Here is a 23,794-nt window from a genome sequence, read left to right as displayed (position 1 = left end):
TCTTCACTTCTCCAGGGTCTCCTCAACCTGCTGCTTACTCTCGCTACAGATCACAATGTCATCAGCAAACATCATAGTCCACGTGGACTCCTGTCTAATCTCATCTGTCAACCTTTCCATCACCATTGGAAATAAGAAAGGGCTCAGAGCTGATCCCTGATGTAATGCCACCTCCATGCTGAATGCATCTGTCACTCCTACTGCAGACCACACCACTGTCACACTTCCCTCATACGTATCCTGTACAACTCTTACATACATTTCTGCCACTTGTGACATCTTCATATAATACCACAACTCTGCTTGAGGCACCCTGCCATATACCTTCTCCAGGTCCTCAAAGACACAATGCAACTCCTTATGGCCTTCTCTATACTTCTCTTCATCAACACCTTCAGAGCAAACATCTCATCTGTGGTGCTCTTTCTTGGCATGAAACCGTGCTGCTGCTCACTAATCATCACCTCCCTTCTTAACCTAACTTCCACTACTCTTTCCCATAACCTCATGCTGTGGCTCATCAGTTTTATCCTTCTGTAGTTGCTACAGCTCTGCACATCCTCCTTATTTTTAAAAGTCAGCACCAGTACACTTCTTCTCCACTCCTCAGGCATACTCTCACTTTCCAAGAGTCCATTAAACAATCTGGTTAAAAACTCCATTGACATATCTCCTAAACACCTTCATGCTTCCACAGGTATGTCATCTGGACCAACGGCCTTTCCATTCTTCATCTTCTTCATAGCAGTCCTTACTTTCTCCTTGCTAATCCATTGCACTTCCTGATTCTCTATCTCTGCATCATCCAACCTTCTCTGTCTCTCATTCTCTTCATTCATCAACCTCTCGAAGTATTCTTTCCGTCTTCTCAACATACCCTCCTCGCTTGTGAGTATGTTTCCATCTTTCATCATACTCATGGACATTACTTTTATTTACAAAAAACAAAGAAACACAAATCTGGACAAAAGCTACATTTATAGTCAGCCATGGAGTTTGCTGCTTGGAAGTTTTGCTACCTGCATGTGTCTCTGTGATTAGGTGGTTTTTATTCTAACAGTACATGTGGTATTAATAGGGAGATGTGCCTTTTGCTTTAAAGGATTCAATTACTAAATACACTTTACTTTGGAATTAGCAAATGGGACAGCTCATTTCATTGCCAGTGTAGATTAACAAAATGTCCCCTATGTCTAAAATCTGCTTTAATTTTAATTTAAATTTTATTTAAATAATATTCTTGTGGTCACACACTGAAATTTCCTGGCCTTGAGCTCCTCATTTCCAGACATGATTTCTGCCGATTTTCTTTTTCTTCAACTTTTATTAGTGCTGTGCTGTAGTATTACCTTTTTAAACCATTTTCATATGTAGTTTTACTCAGCTTTATTTCTTCTTAATTCTTCTACATGCAGTTTTACATGAGTGCAGTACTAGCTTTACTCAGTACTGTAATGCTGTAAAAAAAGATATGTTCTGTTGACATCCTTAATGTAAATTAAGACTTCCTACTGCATACATTTTTGTAAGTGTATTCATAGTTTCTAACTGATGCTATTACAATTCGTGCTTTCTACTCTATAATTCTGTTAGGGAGAAGAAAAACAAAATGCCTCCAGTTCAGCTCCAATGCTGGAAATCTACAGCTTTTCACAAGTAACAACAGCAAAACAGTTATAGTAAATTAGTAGAGCTGGTACTTAGATGGTGAATAAAGTCTTAGCCCTAGGATCACGCTTGATGATACTGATAGAGAAATCCAATGACTCCTGTAAAATCCTTTTAGAGAGTCTAATGTTTTTAAATCAAACACAATTCTGTTGCTTGCTAGATGATAGGCAGACAAACAGCTCTTTTTTGGTATGTGTGGAGTTTGTGGTGATGAAAAGGCTTTCTTATAGCTGTTTTTATTGTTGATTTCCGGCATGGAAGGGAATGTGCCTGCAGCTGAACTGTTTTAACCATAGGTTTACAGTCTTTAACAGTACTTTTCCTATACTATATAGTAATTGTCTAATTTTGAAAAAAGGAAGGGTTCCTTCATAAACACAGTTTCTCATTTGAAAAATATGTAATACCATTCCTGTCTCAATAAAGCTATTACAAATTTCAGGAATGTCAAAACACGCCTTGTTGCGATTCTGTTTTAAAGGTCTGAATGAAAACTAGCAGTTACAATAGCTGAATACGTATACATTGGGAAGAATCTTTTTTCTTTGCTTGTAATCCTATTTAGACAAAAAAAGCAGTCAAACTTTTTAACACATACATTACAAAAGTTCAAAAATAAGGAAATTTGAGAATTCATTATGTTGAAAAGAAACATCAATTCTTAAAACCTGCTATTGGTCTGGTGGGAAAAACAATTATTTACTGTATATTTTAGAACAGTATGGCTTGAAATAGATGACAAAACTATATGTTCCAGTACTTCCTGAATCATCTCAGTAATTTCATAATGAGTCAGAGTTGTTCCTCCTCTATCCTGGCTAACTGGAGAAAAGAGAGATTCCTTCATAACTGTGTGAAATTACCAGTCCCAATATGTCAGGGAATCTCTCTCAAAAATACTAAAATCATCAGTAACTGGCTTCAAAATCAATTGAGCCTCCAACCCAAATCAGGGCCAGCATCTATCCAGCTAGAGAGTAGACTTCATGAAATGACAGTTCACCTTCCTAAGCAGTGAATCTAGGAGACGTGAGTAGTATTGTTGGGTTTTGCCATTGGTGTAAGAGAACAGTGGGCACAGGCAAAACTCTTGTATCACATTTTTAGGTTTTTCTAAGAAAAGAATGACTAGATTTGTCCAAACCCTGAGCAGAAGAATTATTATTTAGTCATTGGCCATAATTTGGGTATTTAGAAGGATTCAAACTGTTCAGATATGACATTGAGTTGTTTCCACATAGGTCGATTCTTTTTTTCCTCTTCGTCCATTGTTTATTTTGTTCTGTTCCATTTTTATATACTGTCTGTTAGCCAACAACAACAACATTTATTTATATAGCACATTTACATACAAGTAATGTAGCTCAAAGTGCTTTACATAATGAAGAAAGTGAAAAAAGACAAAATAAATAAGAAAATAGAATTAGGGAACACTAATTAAAAGCATGGTCCGATGGCCAGGGAGGACAGAAAAAAACAAAACAAAAAAATAAAACAACAGCTCTGCAGGGGTTCCTAGGCCTCGACACCGCCCATTCCCCTCTAGGCATTCTACCTAACATAAATGACCTCACAATCGGTCCTCATTGTATTCAGGGTTCACATTGAAGAACTTGATGATGACAGTCATGTAGACTTCTGGCCTTTAATCCATCAATGTGGGGACATCACGGTGCTTTGATCAGGTGGTGGTGGCGCACATCTCCACCACAGAAAACCAGAAAAAGTACAGAAGAGAAAGTAGGGGTTAGTATGGATTATGGAGCCACCAGGAATTATATTGATAATTAAATGCATATACAGAGTATCCGGATTAAACTAAAATGAAGCTAATGAGTTTTTAGCAGTTTTTTAAAGTCCTCCACTGTATTAGCCTGACGAATTTCTATTAGTAAGCTATTCCAGATTTTAGGTATATAACAGCAGAAGGCTGCCTCACCACTTCTTTTAAGTTTACCTCTTGGAATAATAAGCAGTCACTCATTTGAAGAGCTAAGATTATGATTTGGAGTGTAAGGTGAAAGACATTCTGAAATATAGGATGGAGCAAGACTATTTAAGGCTTTGCAAACTATAAGCAGTAATTTAAAGTCAATTCTGAAAACAAAAGCGTGAACTAATTTCTCAGCATCTTGCAATGAGATATATATATATATATATATATATATATATATATATATATATATATATATATATATATATATATATATATATGGATATATATATATATATACTGCTCAAAAGAATTAAAGGAACACTTTGAAAACACATCAGATCTCAATGGGAAAAAGAAATCCTCCTGGATATCTATACTGATATAGACTGGGTAATGTGTTAGGAACGAAAGGATGCCACATCGCTTGATGGAAATGAAAATGATCAACCTACAGAGCCCTGAATTCAAAGACGCCCAAAAATCAGAGTGAAAAATGATGTGGCAGGCTAGTCCATTTTGCCAAAATTTAATTGCAGCAACTCAAAATTGTATGCAGCACTTTGTATGGCCCCTGTGTTCTTGTATACATGCCTGACAACATCGGTGCATGCTTCTAATGAGATGACAGATGGTGTTGTGGGGGATCTCCTTCCAGATCTGGACCAGGGCATCACTGAGCTCCTGGACAGTCTGAGGTGCAACCTGGTGGCATTGGATGGACCAAAACATAATGTCCCAGAGGTGTTCTATTGGATTTAGGTCAGGAAAGTGTGGTGGCCAGTCAATGGTATCAATTCCTTCATCCTCCAGAAACTGCCTGCATACTCTCACCACATGAGGCCAGGAATTGTCGTGCACCAGGAGCCACTGTACCAGCATAGGGTCTGACAATGGGTCCAAGGATTTCATCCTGATACCTAATGGCAGCCAAGGTGCCTTTGTCAAGCCTGTAGCGGTCTGTGTGACCCTCCATGGATATGCCTCCCCAGACAATCATTAACCCACCATCAAACTGCTCATGCTGAATGATGTTACAGGCAGCATAATGTTCTCCATGGCTTCTCCAGACCCTTTCACTTCTGTCACGTGCTCAGGGTGAACCTGCTCTCATCTGTAAAGCACAGGGCACCAGTGGTGCATCTGCCAATTCTGGTATTCTATGGCGAATGCCAATCGAGCTGCATGCTGCTGGGCAGTGAGCTCAGGGCCCATTAGAGGACATGGGGCCCTTAGGTCACCCTCATGAAGTCTTTATGGTTGTTTGCTCTGAGACATTCACACCAGTGGCCTGCTGGAGGTCATTTTGTAGGGCTCTGGCAGTGCTCATCCTGTTCCTCCTTGCACAAAGGAGCAGATACTGGTCCTGCTGATGGGTTATGGACCTTCTATGGCCCTCTCCAGCTCTCCTAGAGTAACTGCTTGTCTCCTAGAATCTCCTCCATGCCCTTGAGACTGTGCAGGGAGACACAGCAAACCTTCTGGCAATGACACGTATTGATGTGCCATCCTGGAGAAGTTGGACTACCTGTGCAACCTCTGTAGGGTCCAGGTATCGCCTAATGCTACCAGTAGTGACACTGACTGTAGCCAAATGCAAAACCAGTGAAGAAACAGTCAGAAAAGATGAGGAGGGAAAAATGTCAGTGGCCTCCACCTGTTAAACCATTCCTGTTTTGGGGTCATCTCATTGTTGCCCCTCTAGTGCATCTCTTGTTAATTTAATTAACACCACAGCAGCTGAAACTGATTAACAATCCCCTCTGCTACTTAACTGACCAGATTAATATCCCATAAGTTTCATTGACTTTATGCTATACTCTGAATAAAAAGTGTTCCTTTAATTCTTTTGAGCAGTATGTATATACATACATACAGTGGGTACGGAAAGTATTCAGACCCCCTTCAATTTTTCACTCTTTGTTATATTGCAGCCATTTGCTAAAATCATTTAAATTAATTTTTTCCCTCATTAATGTACACACAGCACCGCATATAGATAGACAAAAAAAAGGATTTTTGAAATTGTTGCAGATTTATTAAAAAAACTGAAATATCACATGGTCCTAAGTATTCAGACCCTTTGCTCAGTATTTAGTAGAAGCACCCTTTTGAGCTAATACAGCCATGAGTCTTCTTGGGAAAGATGCAACAAGTTTTTCACACCTGGATTTTGGGATCCTCTGCCATTCCTCCTTGCAGATCCTCTCCAGTTCTGTCAGGTTGGATGGTAAACGTTGGTGGACAGCCATTTTTAGGTCTCTCCAGAGATGCTCAATTGGGTTTAAGTTAGGGCTGTGGCTGGGCCATTCAAGAACAGTCACAGAGTTGTTGTGAAGCCACTCCTTTGTTATTTTAGCTGTGTGCTTAAGGTCATTGTCTTGTTGGAAGGTAAACCTTCGGCCCAGTCTGAGGTCCTTAGCACTCTGGAGAAGGTTTTTGTTCAGGATATCCCTGTACTTGGCTGCATTCATCTTTCCCTCGATTGCAATCAGTCATCCTGTCCCTGCAGCTGAAAAACACCCCAACAGCATGATGCTGCCACCGCCATGCTTCACTGTGGGGACTGTATTGGACAAGTGATGAGCAGTGCCTGGTTGTCTCCACACATACCGCTTAGAATTAAGGCCAAAAAGTTCTATCTTGGTCTCATCAGACCAGAGAATCTAATTTCTCACCATCTCGGAGTCCTTCAGGTGTCTTTTAGCAAACTCCATGCGGGCTGTCAAAATGCGGAAATGTAGTCAAAAATCTGGAATAAGCTTGACATGTGGTCTCAAATTAAGACAAAATTTTCATTTGATTCTATATTTAATCTAGGCACACTTAGGATCTTTGTTTAGGATTATGGCACAAATGCCAGCCTAACATTGCACACATGGAAGCACACCATTACTGCTTAGAAACTATTTCATCCACCGAGAGAGTTAAGTTCTACCCTTGTGACTCGCTTAGATGGGTCAGTGGAAAACTCAAAAGTACTAGGCTGATGACTAGAAGGCAACACCTAGTCAAAACACCATAGAATGAATTCCAAAATTAATGCAGATCTCAATTCTTGTTTTTACTTGACAGTAAAAATATCTGAAACTAGAAAAAAATTAAATAAGAATGGATACAGTGGTGCTAGACTTTATGTATTTTGGAATAAATTTGACCTAAAACATAATCAGACTTTTACTGAAGTCCTAGATTTAGATGTAGAGAACTCAATTAAACATTTGGAACAAAAACTTTATATCTGTTCGTATACTTTTTGAGGAAAATTATTCAAAGCTACTGTGCTCTCCATAATGTTTGGGACAAAGATACATTTATGCTTGGTCTACTCCACTGCTCTGCATTTTTTCAATTATGAATCAAATAATTCAGATGTAATTAAAGTGCACATTGCAGACTTTAAGGTTATTTGCATATATTTTGATCACACCATGTAGAAATTTTAACACTCCCTTTACAAGGTCGCCACCATTTCAGGGCGTCTTAATGTTTGGGATATAGCAATGGCAAGTGTATTAAAGCAGTCATATTTAGTACCTTGTTGCATATTCCTTGCATGAAATGACTGCTTGAAGTCTGCGATTCATTGACGTCGCCAGGTGCTGTGTATCTGCTCTGGCAATACTCTGCCAAACTTCTAATGCAGCCATATTCAGCTCCTGCTTGTCCCCTTAAGTTTTCATCTTATAATTATTTCACCAATTAAATAAAATTGACTTGGTTTCATCCTGCTGCTTTGTCTCTAAGTTAGCAAACTACATTTTTATTCATTTAGTTATTTGTTTTATCTTTTTTTTTTTTTAAACTGTTTTTTGTTTTATCTTTCCTTTTTTTTTTTTTAACTGTGACACACACCCTAATTCAACAAAACCATTACATTTATGCTTATGAGTGATGGTAGGTACATTTGGATTCAGAAAACTGTCCTTCAAAGCACTATCAATTCGGATGTAGTTTATTGTGATTGCTATTCAAACCAACCCAGAGTGACCATAATTTATTTTGTATGTTTGAATGGCTCAGTGAGATTCCCCAAACAACCATTGAATGACAAATTTCTTCTTATTAAACCCAGGTCTTTCACTGGATTTGGGAAAAAATGTGTTTTTATTTTACCATTTTATTTTACCATTACCATTATACCATTTAACAGGTTGAGAACTTTGTGTTACTCAAATATGTTTATTTGTTTTTGCCATTTTTATGCTCAATATAGGCAGCATTTGAATTGTTTGTTTTAGTTTTATATTTTCAAATTTTGAAGGTAAATTCCAGACTTTTTGTCATGGTTCAGTATTGTTTTAGGAATGGTATAAATAATACTTTCTTTTGTTTATTGCCTCCTATCAGCCACTTTATATGTAGATCATTTATAAAGGAAGTAGTAACATTTTAACCCTTATCTCAAAATTCACTGCAGTTTACTAAATGCAGGGGCAATGTGGCATTGCATGTACTGGATTTTCAAGCCACAAATCATGTCATATACATTTTATTAACACAGCACTCATGTTTCTATAGTTATTTTAAGAATTCATACATTTTTAAGCAACTTCATTCTTCAGTCAAAACTGAGAGAAAAAATTGCTTCCACAAGGAGAACATTTGGGCCTAACATTGACCTGACTGATATCTCATGGAGACAGATGGTGGTTGTTTGGTTCACACACACATTACTTCAGTTGGTACATCCACATTTAGATAAGTATGCAAGCCTTTTTGTGAGATTTTACCACAGTGCTATTCACAAGATGTAGCCCTGCATCTGCAGCCATCTAATGAAATGACAAGCTGACTCTCATCAAGTAAAATCAGAGCAACACAGGCAAAAAATACTCCCATGTCTTGATTGTTGGAGTTATTTGATAAGCTTAAAGTTTAAGCATTAGTTCTTATTTAGCCTCGTTATCTTTTAAAAGTGGCAGATGAGGAAGCAAATAAATAAAAGTTGCTTCTGAAGACAAAGGTCTTTAGGACTTGATTTCTTTATAAAGTAATGAACTAGTAAACCCTTTATCATGGTTTGTTTCTGAGTTGGACCGTGTTCTCACAGAGTGGAAATAAGCTGTTGTCAAACAAATTTTTTCTGCTTCCCAGTTAATGCTAAAGTCTTAATTTGAGTTTTGGGTAAGGAATAGTTGCCACTTGGGCATGCAGAAATAAAGACAAAGAATAGTGCTGTGGAATTTGCTCTTTTTTTATTACATACATTTAATTGTGTAGCTCAACATTTCTTTAAAAACAAGTATATGTTAGTGACTGCTATAAATATTGTTTAAAACAAATTTTCTGTTAGAAATCTTTTGTTTCTGAGTACACTTGGATATTCCTGACTAGGTTTTAGTCTTGTGCTTAAATCTAAATTCACCAGAGTTATCTAACTGAAATTAATTCGGCAGAGTGCAATAGTGGTCTTTTTTTAGTGACACTCACTCAAGGGTATTGTTATTGACACCCCATTCCAAAGTGCTTGTCAGGTATACTAATAAAATGCATTACATTTTCCATTCCTACAGATGGCATATACCACCAAAACTGTAATCTAATTAAAGAAATTTTGGAAATTGGTGTGTATTTACATTTTTCCTGTCCTTATTTTGCTACATTAGTTAGAGAATGTCACCAGACTGTTTAGTGGACTCAAATGAGATTTGTTTTTTATTTATCTTTTTATTTCCTTTCTGTTTAAAATTAATGTCAGTAAGTTGAAATTTCAGTTTGCCTATTATCTTAATTAACAGGGCATTTGGCGTAGCATTCCCAACACCAGTGCCTTCTATTGGAAGGGAAAATACAATGCATTACAAAATACATTCCAATTGATTGTACATTACAAATACTAGCACTGAATAAAAACATCATAGTGTAAATGTCAGATGGGAATAAATATATGTGAAGTATTTTTTCCCTCAAGACATTCTGCTTCATCTTGGGGACGGAAAATATACTGCAGTTATGCCAAAGAGATGGTAGCTGTTATCATCAGTCCAAAAATTGTGGTAGGATGACATACAATACTCATAGCTGCACCCAAACAGAAAGTTCCTCTATATATACTGTAAGGACCTCCAATAAAAACATTATGTTCATCCTTTATCAGAACAGAAATAACTCTTGTACCATATATGATGCTGTTTTTCAGTGGCAGCTAAGACTCTGATCACCACTGGAAAAATTGTTGATAATCTTAAAATTGTAATAATACTTTGTTTTTTGTTGTAACTAAACAAAGTGAGTCTTTGTGATTTATCTTTTTTGTCTAATAGTCCTTAACAGTTCTAATAAATTATCAGTTGGCTTAAAAGACTTTGTCTAGGTTTATCCAAAGTTGGCTGATTATTCTCCATTCTCTTTCTGCTGTTTTTGAAGCCTTTGGCAAATTGAAATCCATTTTCATTTAATCTTTCATTACTTTATCATCCCGTTCATCCCTTTTCCCTCAAAATCTTCATCACTGTACTGTATTGTCCCCTTTTTCCAACCTTTTCATTCAATATCCAGGCAAGAATTTTGATGCTTATATGATATACCAGACATCTATATATATAATTCACTAAGGCAAGACAACCATGAAAAGCACGCCGGAAGGGGCGTGGATTCACTTAGCCGCCGACAAGTGAGACACCTATGGCGCACACAGGAAGGAGCCACGCCCACCAACTCCAAGACCATTGAATACGACGACAACTCGCAGGGCCACGCCCACCAACTCGGACGTGACGACACAGAAAAAATGGCGTCATTTATGTTCGTCTGTCGTAGAGGCCACATGCAATGCAGGTCAGGTTAATGTCATGTACTTCCGAGCTACGTTGACTGTTCATAGAGGCATGTTTCTCACGGAGGTGAATCGCCATATGCAGCGTGTGAAACGGTTTGTGAGGGGTATCCCATGGGATCCTTAAAACAATCCTTTAAAACTGAGGTTAAAGCACAATGAAGGAATCAGTCTTTAAAAACCAATAAGCCCTGTGCCTCTGTTTCATTACCGTCTCACCTGCTTCACCAATGCAGGCCCTGCAACAGTCGAGACGCTCTGTCAGCAGCTGACCTTCTCTGTGCCTGACTGGTTCACACAGAGGCAGCGCAAGAGAAAGCCGCGCCAGAGACAGACAGAGGCACACACACAGGCAGCTGGTGGGCGGCTCTCCGTGAGTTTCTCTTGCGAGCGGACACATGACCAGGCAGTGTGTATGCTTCAAGAACGAGGCTGGACGCGGCTTGTGACCGGGCACATGAGCAGGCAGTGTGTATGCTTCGAGTGCGAGGGTGGACGCGACAGGGCCATCTAGGAAAAATCATGTCGCGGATGTGATTCGCTGTATGCAATGTGTAAAACAGTTTGTTTGTCGCAGATGTGAATCGCTGTATGCGGCGTGTAGAACAGTTTGCGAGGGGTGTCCCTGTGTCTTTTCAGAAGTGTTTAACCATCGATAAATAATTATGCTACCGCTTGTTATGCCGCGGGTTCACTATTGTGTTGTATTTTGCTCTCTCCAGAGTTCCATCTTTTCATTCACTTACTGTTGTATTCTCACACTAACCTGTTTTAGACAACCGTGTCTTTCCAGAAGTGTTTACCATTCAATAAATAATTATGCATGAGATTGAGCATGTGTCTAGGCATGGGTAAGCCGTTGAACCCCATTCGGGCTGCAAACCGTGGAATTGCCACTAAGTGCGACTCATACGCTCCCACTGTTTTCGCCCCTACCCTTTGTAAACACCCCCCTCCCACACGTTGACTGTTAATAGAGGCATGTTACTCGCGGAGGTGAATCGCTATATGCAGCGTGTAAAACTGTTTGCAAGGGGTATCCCATGGGATCATTAAAACATTCCTTTACAACTGAGGTTAAAACACAATGAAGTGAGCAGTCTTTAAAAAACGAGTTTTCGAATTACGACGCGACGCATCGCGTGCAGCATAGCAAAGTGTTGTACACGCTACATACAGCAATTCGCATCCGTGACAAACATGCGTCTTCTTAGATGCTCCTGTACTTTGTACACACCCCCCTCCCACCTCGCACGGACGATTGTGTGTTGATTCGTTCCGTGCATTGTTACAATGTTGCTTTTCTTGCTGATTTATTACATTACCGATTTTGCAAATGTTACATTTTCTCCCTGTGCTTAAAAATTATTAAAAAACCGGCCTGATTATGCGGCGTATGGTACGCCGCGGGTTGGTTAGTTTCCTTTAATTTGTCCTTTTCTTGCCTTTCTATCTGTATACTGAAATCACTTCATCAGCCTTCTCGTTATTGCTTGACTTACTGACTCTGCCTTAGTCATTTTTATCAAGTATGACATTGTCTTCCCTTTCTCTTACAGAAACACTGCATTTGTGCATGCTTGTTCTAATCTTTGTCCTTTATAATGTCAGTCAGTCATTCAGTCATTATCCAATCTGCTATATTCTAACACAGGGTCACGGGGGTCTGCTGGAGCCAATCACAGCCAACACAGGGCGCAAGGCAGGAACAAACCCCAGGCAGGGCGCCAGCCCACCGCATCCTTAATAATGTTTAAATGCTATACTCTCTTTCTAGCCATGTCTCACTAACATAGGTTGATCTGAACCTCGAAACAGTTGCATCAGCTTTTTCCTGTAGTAACAGGGAGGTTTCTTTAGACTCTGGAAATGCATATGTCTCCTCGAAGAACTTGCTGTCATGACCATGTCTTCCCCTCCATCTACATATAACATGTCACTTAAACAGCATCCTTTTATGGAGCAACTTCATTGATATTAGCTGCATCATCACATGATATTGCTCTTGCATACAATAAAGGCGGTTCAGACCACCTCAGAAATAACTTCTTTTGTTTCCCTTCTTACCTCTGTACCAAAGTTCCTGCACACTTCTCCATCACTTTATCATTTGCCACACTGGAAAGATTCAGTCCATTCTTTCTTTTACAGGGCATGATAAAAACTGCTTTTTACAAACTTCAAAAATATTTTCTGATTCTATTTGCAAACACACTCTCAACTAAGTTTATTGCATATTCTAAAAAATTTGATCTTTATTAAACCCATGTCGTAGTTGATTGTTTCCATTGCACCTGAGGGATAGCAGATGAATTTTTCAGTCTGTCGTAATGCACTTTAACAAAATAATCAAGATGTAATTGAATGCAATTCTTTTAACTCCAACATATTTACTTCTAACATATTTCTGTTTAAGCCTGATGCTTTTATCTGTTCACTCTGAACCTTTAGTGCTTATCAAAACCTCCTCTTTTGAGAACCTAAAGCAAAGTATGTCTTTTTCTTCAAACATTTTACAAGCTGTAACTCATTTAGTCATTCATTTTAAAATCTGTACACCGTTCTTATTCTTTACAACTGATTTTCTGCTTTCTTTTTTGCCTTTGTGTTAATCAAATCTAAAATAAATCCTTTCTTTTCATTTGCATTTGTTATTTGGACTCATTCCAACATTTCACTTTGTATTGGATATTTTTTATCATATTTATCAAACCTTGTATAATATTAATTTCTTAACCCTAAATTGGGGTTTCTTTCATCTCAGAAAATGTGTTTATCTTTTTATGATCATTTAGCATCTGTACTTTTCAGCCTTCATAATAATTCTGAGTGAAAGGTTATTTACTATTAAAAATTATCATTATGTAAAAAACTTCTTACTCTACCCTTCACTAGTTTTGGTAACAGATAGTTAACATTTTGTGTTAATGTGTTGCATACATATTTTAATATCATCATCAAACACAAGAAACCTTCGTCTCTGAACCCAAATATAATAAGCAACTAGCTCCCTTTTGTTGCTTCAGGTTTTCCTCAATACAGCTGCCTCCCCTCAAGGTAGCTCTAACTTTTTTTTAAATAATAAAAATGTGTTCCAAAGCTTTCAGTCTCGTCACTTATAGAAATCTAAAGTGCATATGTGTATTATTTCAGTCACCAGATCACCATTCACAGTCTATAAAACTGTACCACACTATCTCACCTTGTCTTCCTCTTATAGGGTTTTTGAATCTGTGCCCACAGCATGACCTGTGTCAGTGCTGCCCTGGTAAAAAACGTACAGCTTTAGGAATTCCCAATAAGGTTTCTCATACCTTTATGTCTTCGGCATTCAAAACATATCTGCTTTCCTCCTTTTCAATACTTGAACTACTTTAATCAAGTTTACTTTCTGTTCAGTTCAGATTAGTCCTTGCTTTCCATTCCTTTCTCGTTCTTTGCCACTAAACTAGTGCCCCTTCTGTGCATCAGATTTAGGACCCTCCAATTCTTTGTTTACTGTGATTATTCTGTACACAATATACCTGTAAGTAGTAAAGTAGTAACAGTAAAATACATTTGTATATAAGGTAGTAAAACATTCCATCTAAATATGGCGGAACATAAAGTCTAGGTTGAGGATGTGTTGTGAAGTCTAATGAAAGTTAGTTAAAAAAAGCTGGTTTTAAAGTATGACCAGTATGTCACAGAGAAAGATCTGAGATATTGTTCATGGCAATCAACACCTTAGTCCACATCCTTCTCTGATCTGCTGGCTAGATAGCCTTTCTGTTTAACTTACATTTGTTGGTATCACTTGCAACAACGGACTGATAGCAGATAGGCAGAAATGTTTTACCCATGCCAGTGGGTAAATCTCCTCTGGGAAATACAGTAAACTATGGCTTATGTTATGTATGGCGTCAGTGTTTGCAGCACTCAGGTTTCTGTACAGGTCCACACCCAGGTACTTCTACACCTTTCCAGAAGTCCACCAACTTCTCGGCAGTGAGAGTCATTGGAGAGTTTCAGGGGATAGATCTCAAAATTTTCTTGGAAGTTTGAAGAAGGGAAAAAATAGCACAATAGTATCAGGCATTGATGTTGTTTTTGTTGTGAAATTTGCTTGTAACAGAATTAGAATCTCTAAGCCATGGTTATGAACAGTTTATTTTTATTTTATTTTTTTCAGTCTTGATTATGATGAGAACAAATCAATTATTTTTAGACCAAATGGAAAGGTAAGTAACTTTTTTTTGGCTAACTGAAAAGTGCTGATAAAATTAAGTGTTCTGTAATTTTAATGTCTAATGAAAACATTTGAATTTTTTTTTATAACCAGGCCATTTTAGTAATAACTTATAGGCCTTGTCTTTGCAACATGTTTTTTGTACATCTGTAACACCTGGAGAGAAGTCAAACCCTCTAACTTTCCTGGAACTAAGATCCCTTTTTCCTTTCCTGTGAGACTGCTGAAATTTTTAATTGCTTTGTGGATCCAAATCTTGAGAATTAGTTTTTCATGAATACACATTGTGTGCTTTGGAAAAACATTAGAATATTAAGTTATCTGTTTGTGAAGAGGCACTAGAACTGCACCATGATATATTATCATGATGCTTGGGTCATAAATATTTTCAGATACATTAAGTATTAAAATAAGGTTTTCTAGAGTATATTTCAATATATTATTATTATTGTTATTATTATTAGTGTTTTATTTTATGTTAAATTTGAAATACTTTCACATTTGACTCATTTTTTTGTTTGAGTTGCATCTAATAAGGAAGCTTCTTCCCACTTACATTTGAACAAGTATATACTGCTCAAAAAATTAGAGGACCACTTTTTAATCAGAGTATAGCATCAAGTCAGTGAAACTTCTGGGATATTGAGCTGGTCAGTTAAGTAACAGAGGGGGTTGTTAATCAGTTTTAGCTGCTTTGGTGTTAATGAAATTAACAACAGGTGCACTACAGGGGCAACAATGAGATGACTCCCAGAAACAGGAATGACATTTTTCCGTCCTCACATTTTCTGATTGTTTTTTCACTAGTTTTGCATTTAGCTATGGTCAGTGTCACTACTGGTAGCATGAGGCGATACCTGAACCCCATAGAGGTTGCACAGGTAGTCCAACTTCCCCAGGATGGCACATCAATATGTACCATTGCCAGAAACTTTGCTTTGTCTCCCAGCACAGTCTCAAAAGACATGGAGGAAATTCCAGGAGACAGACAGTTACTGTAGGAGAGCTGGACAGGGCTGTAGAAGGTCCTTAACCCATCAGCAAGACCGGTATCTGCTCCTTTGAGCGCTGCCAGATCCCTACAAAATGACCTCCAGCAGGGCACTAGTGTGAATGTCTCTGACCATCCATGGAGGGATGCACAGACCTCTCCAGGCAAGACAATGGCACCTTGACTGCCATTAGGTATTGGGATGAAATCCTTGGACCCATTGTCAAACACTATGCTTGTGCAGTGGGTCCTGGGTTCCTCCTGGTGTACGACAATGCCCGGCCTCATGTGGTAAGAGTATGCAGGCAGTTCCTGGAGGATGAAGGAATTGATACCATCGACTGGCCCCCCCACGCTCGCGCGATCTAAATGTAACAGAACACCTCTGGGACATTATGTTTTGGTCCATCTGACGCCACCAGATTACACCTCAGACTGTCCAGGAGCTCAGTGATGCCCTGGTCCCAGGACACCATCTATCATCTCAATAGCAGAATTGTAACCCCCCCACTTAGCATTGTCAGGCAAGCATACAAGCATGTGAGGGGTCATTTAAACTACTGAGTGCGATTGTTAATGGCTGCAATGAAATTTTGGCAAAATACACTAGCCTGCTGCATCATGTTTTTGCTTTGATTTTCAAGTGTGTCTTTGAATTCAGCCCTCTGTAGGTTGGTAATTTTTATTTCCATCAAAGAATGTGGCATCCTTTCATTCCTAACACATTACCCTGTCGATATCAGTATAGATATCCAGCAGGATTTTTTTTTCCTAAGAGATCTGATGTGTCCTCAAAGTGTTCCTTTAATTTTTTTAGCAGTTTATATACGTGTGTGTATATATATATATATATATATATATATATATATATATATATATATATATAATATAATATATATATATATATATATATATATATATATATAATATATATATAATATATATATATATATATATATATATATATATATATATATATATATATATATATATATATATATATATATATATAATATGAAGTTGGATATCTATACAAATATCTATAAAAACGACAGGGCAATGTCTTAGGAACAAAAGGATGCCAAGTCTTTTAATGGAAATAAAAGTTTTCTGCCTACAGAGGGCTCAATTGTGTAGACACCCTAAAATCAGAGTGAAATGAAGATGTGGCAGGCTAGTCCATTTTTCAAAAACTTAATTTCTGCTACTCAAAATGCTTTTCAGCATCTTGTGTGGCCCCCACGAGCTTGTATGCATGCTTGACAATGTTGGGGCATGCTCCTAATGAGACGACGGATGGTGTCTTGTGGCATTTCCTCCCAGATCTGTATGAGGGCATCCCTGAGCTGTTGTACAGTCTGAGGAGCAACCTGGCGGCGCCTAATGGACCGAAACATAATGTCCCACAGATGTTCTATTGGGTTTAAGTCAGGGGATCGTGAAGGCCATTCAATTGTTTCAATTCCTTCATCCTCCAGGTACTGCCTGCATACTCTTGCCACATGAGGCCGGGCATTGTCGTGCATTAGAGGAAACCAGGACCTACTGCACCAGCGTAGGGTCTGACAATGGGTCCAAGGATTTCATCCTGATACCTAATGGCAGTCAAGATGCCGTTGTCTAGCCTGTAGAGGTCTGTGAGTCGCTCCATGGATATGCCTCCAAGATCATCACTGACCCACCACCAAACCAGTCATGCTAAACGATGTTACAGGCAGCATAATATTCTCCACGGCTTCTCCTGACCCTTTCACGCCTTTCACATATACTCAGGGTGAACCTGCTCTCATCTGTGAAAAGCACAGGATGCCAGTGGTGGACCTGCCAATTCTGGTATTCTATGGCAAATGCCAATTGAGCTCCCGGTGCTGTGCAGTGAGCACAGGGCAGTAGACATTTGGGCCCTCAGGCAACCCTCATGAAGTCTGTTTCTGATTGTTTGGTCAGAGACATTCACACCAGTGGCCTGCTGGAGGTCATTTTGTAGGGCTCTGGCAGTGCTCATCCTGTTCCTCCTTGCCCAAAGGAGCAGATACTGGTCCTGCTGATGGGTTATGGACCTTCTATGGCCCTCTCCAGCTCTCCTAGAGTAACTGCTTGTCTCCTAGAATCTCCTCCATGCCCTTGAGACTGTGCAGGAGACACAGCAAACCTTCTGGCAATGACATGTATTGATGTGCCATCCTGGAGAAGTTGGACTACCTGTGCAACCTCTGTAGGGTCCAGGTATCACCTCATGCTACCAGTAGTGACACTGACTGTAGCCAAATGCAAAACTAGTGAAGAAACAGTCAGATGAGGAGGGAAAAATGTCAGTGGCCTCCACCTGTTAAACCATTCCTGTTTTGGGGTCATCTCATTGTTGCCCCTCTAGTGCATCTGTTGTTAATTTCATTAACACCACAGCAGCTGAAACTGATTAACAACCCCTCTGCTACTTAACTGACCAGATTAATATCCCATAAGTTTCATTGACTTTATGCTATACTCTGATTAAAAAGTGTTCCTTTAATTCTTTTGAGCAGTATATATATATATATATATATATATATATATATATATATATATATATATATATATATATATATATATATATATATATATATATATATATATGTATATGTATATGTATATGTATATGTATATGTGTGTGTGTGTATACAGTCCCTGACAAAAGTCTTGTCACTTCTCTATTTTGTAGAAACTCCTGCTATTAACCTGACTTTTAATTAATCAACTGGTGTTAGAAATAGCTCATATGAAAAGCTAAAGCCCTCCCAAATGATGTTTAATGCACTGAAATAAATTAGTTTCACTGAAAAAAGATTTATCATTTAATCAAGACAGAGAGGTCAAATTTGAGCAAAAGTTTTGTCGCCTATACAGAAAATGAACAACTTTACTGCAAATCCAAAAATATGTCAGCAAATTAAGTAGTGGTGCTGTGACATCTAAATTTAATATCTTGTATGACTTCCATGAGCTTGAAGGACAGCATACATGCGGACTGGCAAGGATTCATACAATTTATTGATGAAGTCATCAGGAATAGCAAAGAAAACAGTCTTGCATGCCTCCCAGAGTTCATCAATATTCTTTGGTTTCATCTTCCATGCTTCCTCTTTCATCCTACCCCACATATGCTCAATGATTTTCATGTCTGGTGACTGGTCTTGCCAATCCTGGAGCATCTTGATCTTCTTTGCTTTAAGGAACATTGATGTGGAGATGGAAGTATGCGATGGAGCACCATCCTGCTGCAGAATTTGGCCTTTTTTATGGTTGGGAATATAAGAGGTAGCTAAGATTTCTTGGTATTTTAGACTATTGATGTTGCCTTCCACCCTGCAGATCCCTCGCATACCCCCATACTGGATGTAACCCCAGACCATGATTTTGCCTCCACCAAACTTCACTGTTTTCTGGGTAAATCTCGGCTCCATGCGGGTTCCAGTAGGTCTCCTGCAATATTTGCGGTGACTGTGGTGTAATTCAACAGAAGATTCATCTGAAAAATCCACCTTCTGCCACTTTTCCAGCGTCCATCCTTTTAGCAGGCTGTGGGCCTTGGCAAATGCCACACGGTTTTTCAATTGTCTTTGTTTAGTGCTGGCTTATGGGCACTGATTCGACCATGGAGGCCATTTCGAGACAGAATCCGACAAACTGTTCTGGTTGATGACACAGGGACTTCAGGTGACCAGGTCTCGTGGAGCTCTGCTGCAGTGGAAAATGGGCTGGCCTTGGATTTTCAAGCCAACAAACGATCCTCTCGAACAGTTGTCTTGTGGGGTCTTCCTGACCTGGGCTTGTCAAAAACGTCTCCAGTCTCTTCAAATCTTTTTTTTTATCCTCTGAACTTGACGCTGATGTTTGCCACATCAGCAGTGGATTTGGTCTTCAGCCTCTTGATAATCAACACTTTAGTCTCAGGGTGAATTTTAGGTATGTTTGCAGAGGTCTAGTTGCAGTTGATGTGAAGGTCTAGTGTACTGGGGTTCTTTTTATACACACCTGAGACCTAATTGATCCATTATTAGTCACAGGTGAAGCTCATATGACAAGGCGACAACACTTATGTCTTGCCAAAAATTGACTCAATGGGCTTTACCAAGCTGTGAATATTAGAATACTTTTTGTCAGTTTCGTTTTGCACTGAAACATTATTACAAAAGCTGATGGGATTAAAATGACCCATTTCTTGTAACAAAATCTTGATTAGAAATATATTGTAGCGGCACTTAAGGTCAATTTGTACACAAGCGACAAGACTTTTGTCAGGGACTGTATATGTATGTATGTATATATATGTATATGTATATGTATATATGTATATATATGTATATATATGTATATGTATATCTATACTAATAAAAGGCAAAGCCCTCACTGACTCACTGACTGACTCACTCACTCACTGACTCACTTATCACTAATTCTCCAAGTTCCCATGTAGGTAGAAGGCTGAAATTTGGCAGGCTCATTCCTTACAGCTTACTTACAAAAGTTAAGCAGGTTTCATTTCGAAATTCTACACGTAACGGTCGACAACGTCTGCCATGTTGAACTTTCTTATTTATGGCCCCATCTTCACGAAATTTGGTAGGCGGCTTCCCTGCGCTAACCAAAACCGATGTACGTACTTATTTCAGTGGTATGACGCCATTGTCGGCCGCCATATTGAATTTTCCAACGTCAACAATTTTCAAACTTCCCGTGTAGGTAGAAGGCTGACCCCATCTTGCTTGAGGATAATGTGAGACCATCTCAAAGTCAAAGTGAACTTTATTGTCATCTCAACCATATACAAGTATACAGATAGACGAAATTGCGAAGCTCAGGGTCCACAGTGTAACAACATGATGTGCACATAGCAAATTAAAAATAGAATAAAAATTTAAAATTAAAACACAAACAAGACAAGACATTGTGCAAAGATAGGACAAACAAGTAGCAGCAATATTGATGTGTAAGATACGTAATATAATAAGTAAATAAATAATAGATATAGATAATACAGAAATTATCAGTGTATGATAATAGTTGTTTAAGATGTGTGTAAACAATGACAGGTCAGAATGTTTCATAGCATAAGGATATCAAAAGTGTCAAAATCCTTAGAGGTCAGTATGAGATTTTCAGTTCTTTTCTACATGCACACTCATCTTAGCAGGATAGTGGTTTTCATGTATAAAAGTTCCGTTTTTAGTGGTGGTTGAGGCCGTGTGGAAGGTCCCAGGGGGCAGCCTGGTGTTAAGGAGTCTAACAGCTTGGGGGTAAAAACTCTCCTGCAGCCTCGCAGATTTGACTTTGATGCTGCAGTATCTTCTCTTGGATGGCAGAAGTGTGAAAAGTCCATGTGAGGGGTGTAAGGGGTCATGCACAATGCTGCAGGCCTTGCGGACACTGCGTTTGTAAAATATGTCCTGTAGTCTGTCGGAAGATTGAAACTCAATCGAAAGTGAACCTTGCAACATGACCGTGACCACAAACATAACTGTAAATCCACCAGGGAATACTGGAAAATGCAGAATTGAGAATTCTGGAATAGTCAAGTCAAAGCCAGAGTCTTAATCCCTTCAAGATGCTATGGGAGTAGTTGAAATAGGCTGCGTATGCAAGATACTCCTAAAACATCGCAAAGCTGAAATAATTCTACATGAAGGTGTGGGTAAAACCAACTTCCACTCGATGTCACAGACTTCTAGAAAGTTATCAGAAATACCTTATTGAAGTTGTTTCTGCCAAAGAGGGCAATATCAGGTATTAGATCCAAGGATGTACTTACTTTTTCCACAGATAAAAATGGCATGGGTTTTTCATTTTCCATTGAATACATTTTTGTAAACTCTGTTTTTCATTGTTTTTTTTTCCAATTAAATTGCCTATATCTAAAGATACTTTTTAAATAAAGATCACATTTATATGTCTACATATGTTGAAAAAGAAAGAGCATTTCCTAGGGTATACTTTTTAACATGACCTTACCTTTTAAAACATCATCTTAAGTAACTATCATTTTAGAACATCATACAATGTACTAGCCTCAGTAGACTTTTTATACTTTTTTTGCTCACAGAGTTCATTGCAGCTCAGTCCAGATTTATACAACTTTTGTAGGTGAACTTTATTGGTCAGGGCAGGAGTGAATACGGGACCACAAAGTTTTTGCTAACACTGTAGCCTCTTGGATACATTTTTTATATCAGTTTCTTGTAACTCCGCTGTATACACCAGATAGAATGAAAATTAAATCATGAGTTTGTGTGTGTGAGTGAGAGAATAAACCAAAAGTGAACTCCATAAGACTTCTGGTAATTAAGAATAATTAGCTTTTAAGTGCTGTTATTAGCTGCTGGGACCAGAGTCATGCCCCAGCCCTTCTTGTTCAAAGGGATGATGGAGCCCAGCTGTAAAGTAATTGTATTCCTTTTGGAAATTTAAGGGTGTTTGTTTTCTAATTGGACGTAAAATTGTCTGTTTTATTAATAATATTAGAAGAGAGGCTATCAATTATAAAAATGGTCTGTTTCTGGAAGCTATGTTCTAAAATGAAATAGTCGGTGATCTGAAAAATTACACAGTCTGAAGGCATTCAGAAGTTTGTATTCAGTTTTGAACATTCACCATGTAATACACATTGGAATTCAGTTGAAATTCAAATAGGATTCTATTGTGCATGAATACTTTGTAATATATCAATACTTTATATTATGAAAACCAAAATGAACTAGTGCTGGAATGATTTAATTGATTAATTCAAATTTGTATTCTAAGAAGATTTGCTAATAAGAAACTTTACCGATTTAAATAATTATGCAATGATTATTAAAATTCTGAAATATTTGCAATGCTAGTTGACTGAATGACTTATCAATAAAAATGTGATTTCCTGTTTAATTAAAAAGCTGATATTTTACAATATTGTACATACTCCATGGATTCTCAAGTATATACAGGGTGGTCCAGATCTAATTATACAATTTTCATTATTCTATGACTTAAGTTTAAAACTGTGAGCCTGTATCCAACTGAATGGAGGACAAGTGGGACATTACATGGAAAATCAGTGAATTAATTCAGTGTAAGTCCATTTTCGTTTATTACAAGATATTTCGAACAATTCTTTTGTATTGTTTTCCTGCATTGCATTAAAAGTTGCATAATTAGATCTTGACCACCCTGTGCATGTACTTCAAACAGCGGGGTTGGCTTCAACAAGCCGTGTATTTCATGAGGGTGTCCCCTTTGATATTATACCACGATGTGCAGTCTCACTCTGGATCGCAAAACAGAAACAGGAGTGTGCTGTACCACTTAAAGACCCAAGTACAGCACAAGCTGGGAGAAATGGCATAACTTGATAAGTTTTAATGGTTGAGCTGCTCATTAAACGGGTACCCCAGAGTCAGAATATAAAAAGGTTGTGCATAGTTCACAATATTATTTTGTTTCACCGGTTGTTTTCTGTACAATACTTAAAAATGTTCAACGCATTTCATGTGCAACATAAATGCGTAATCTGTAAACATCAATGCTGTATTAAGTTAAACTAAAACATGATTCAGCGTATATTGCTTTTTATGTAAACCTTCCAAAACTTTGTAACAGCAGCAAGATTACAGATCAAAGCATTGCATTCAGTTCTGAATGAAGCTATTTCTACAGGATGTGGTAAAGGAGAAATGATATTATACGCAAAACTACCATTATTCCAACTACTATAATTACCTCTTTGAATTTTTAAGAGTACAATTTCCTGTAAAGTTGTGTTTTTAATAGCCATCAACAAAAGCCCAGGTCAGTCACTATGAAAAGAAATAATTAATCTATAGCAGAAATGTTTTACTCATGGTCAGTTATATGTAACATATTCAAGAGCAAGGAGCTCCAGTGACCTAATTGTATTACCTCCAAATTAAAAAAAAGAAAAAAATAACAGCAAATAATATATGCAAAAAAGTACTTTGTTACATAGTACTTTTGATACATCTGATTAAGTGATGGCACTATAACAGAGGCCTGTTGTCTTAGGAAATTTCCTGGGTGACACCAGGTAACACAGCTAGTTACAATCTCTTCTCTACACCCATTACTTTTCCCCCGTTTTGAAACTCACTCCTTTATAAAAAAAAAAAAAAGTTCTTCCCTTGGTTGTCTACGTTCTTCCCCCTCAAGACTTCACTATACTTT

The 23,794-nt window shown here is 38.1% G+C and overlaps 1 protein-coding gene across 2 annotated transcripts in view; it reads left to right on the top strand.

Annotated features, from left to right (window-relative positions):
• Positions 1-23,794, top strand: part of virma (vir like m6A methyltransferase associated) — a 161,687-nt gene that overhangs the window by 31,646 nt on the left and 106,247 nt on the right. For both annotated transcript variants that reach the window (XM_039736377.1, XM_039736376.1), the window contains exon 4: positions 14,554-14,602. In XM_039736377.1, coding sequence (XP_039592311.1) covers positions 14,554-14,602 — 49 coding nt within the window. The remainder of the gene's footprint in view (positions 1-14,553; positions 14,603-23,794) is intronic.

The sequence above is a fragment of the Polypterus senegalus genome, chromosome 15 (genome assembly GCF_016835505.1).
Source record: "Polypterus senegalus isolate Bchr_013 chromosome 15, ASM1683550v1, whole genome shotgun sequence".
NCBI lineage: Eukaryota > Metazoa > Chordata > Cladistia > Polypteriformes > Polypteridae > Polypterus > Polypterus senegalus.
The sequence above is the reverse complement of the archived record's forward strand: the minus strand, read 5'-3'. Positions and strand labels throughout refer to the sequence as shown.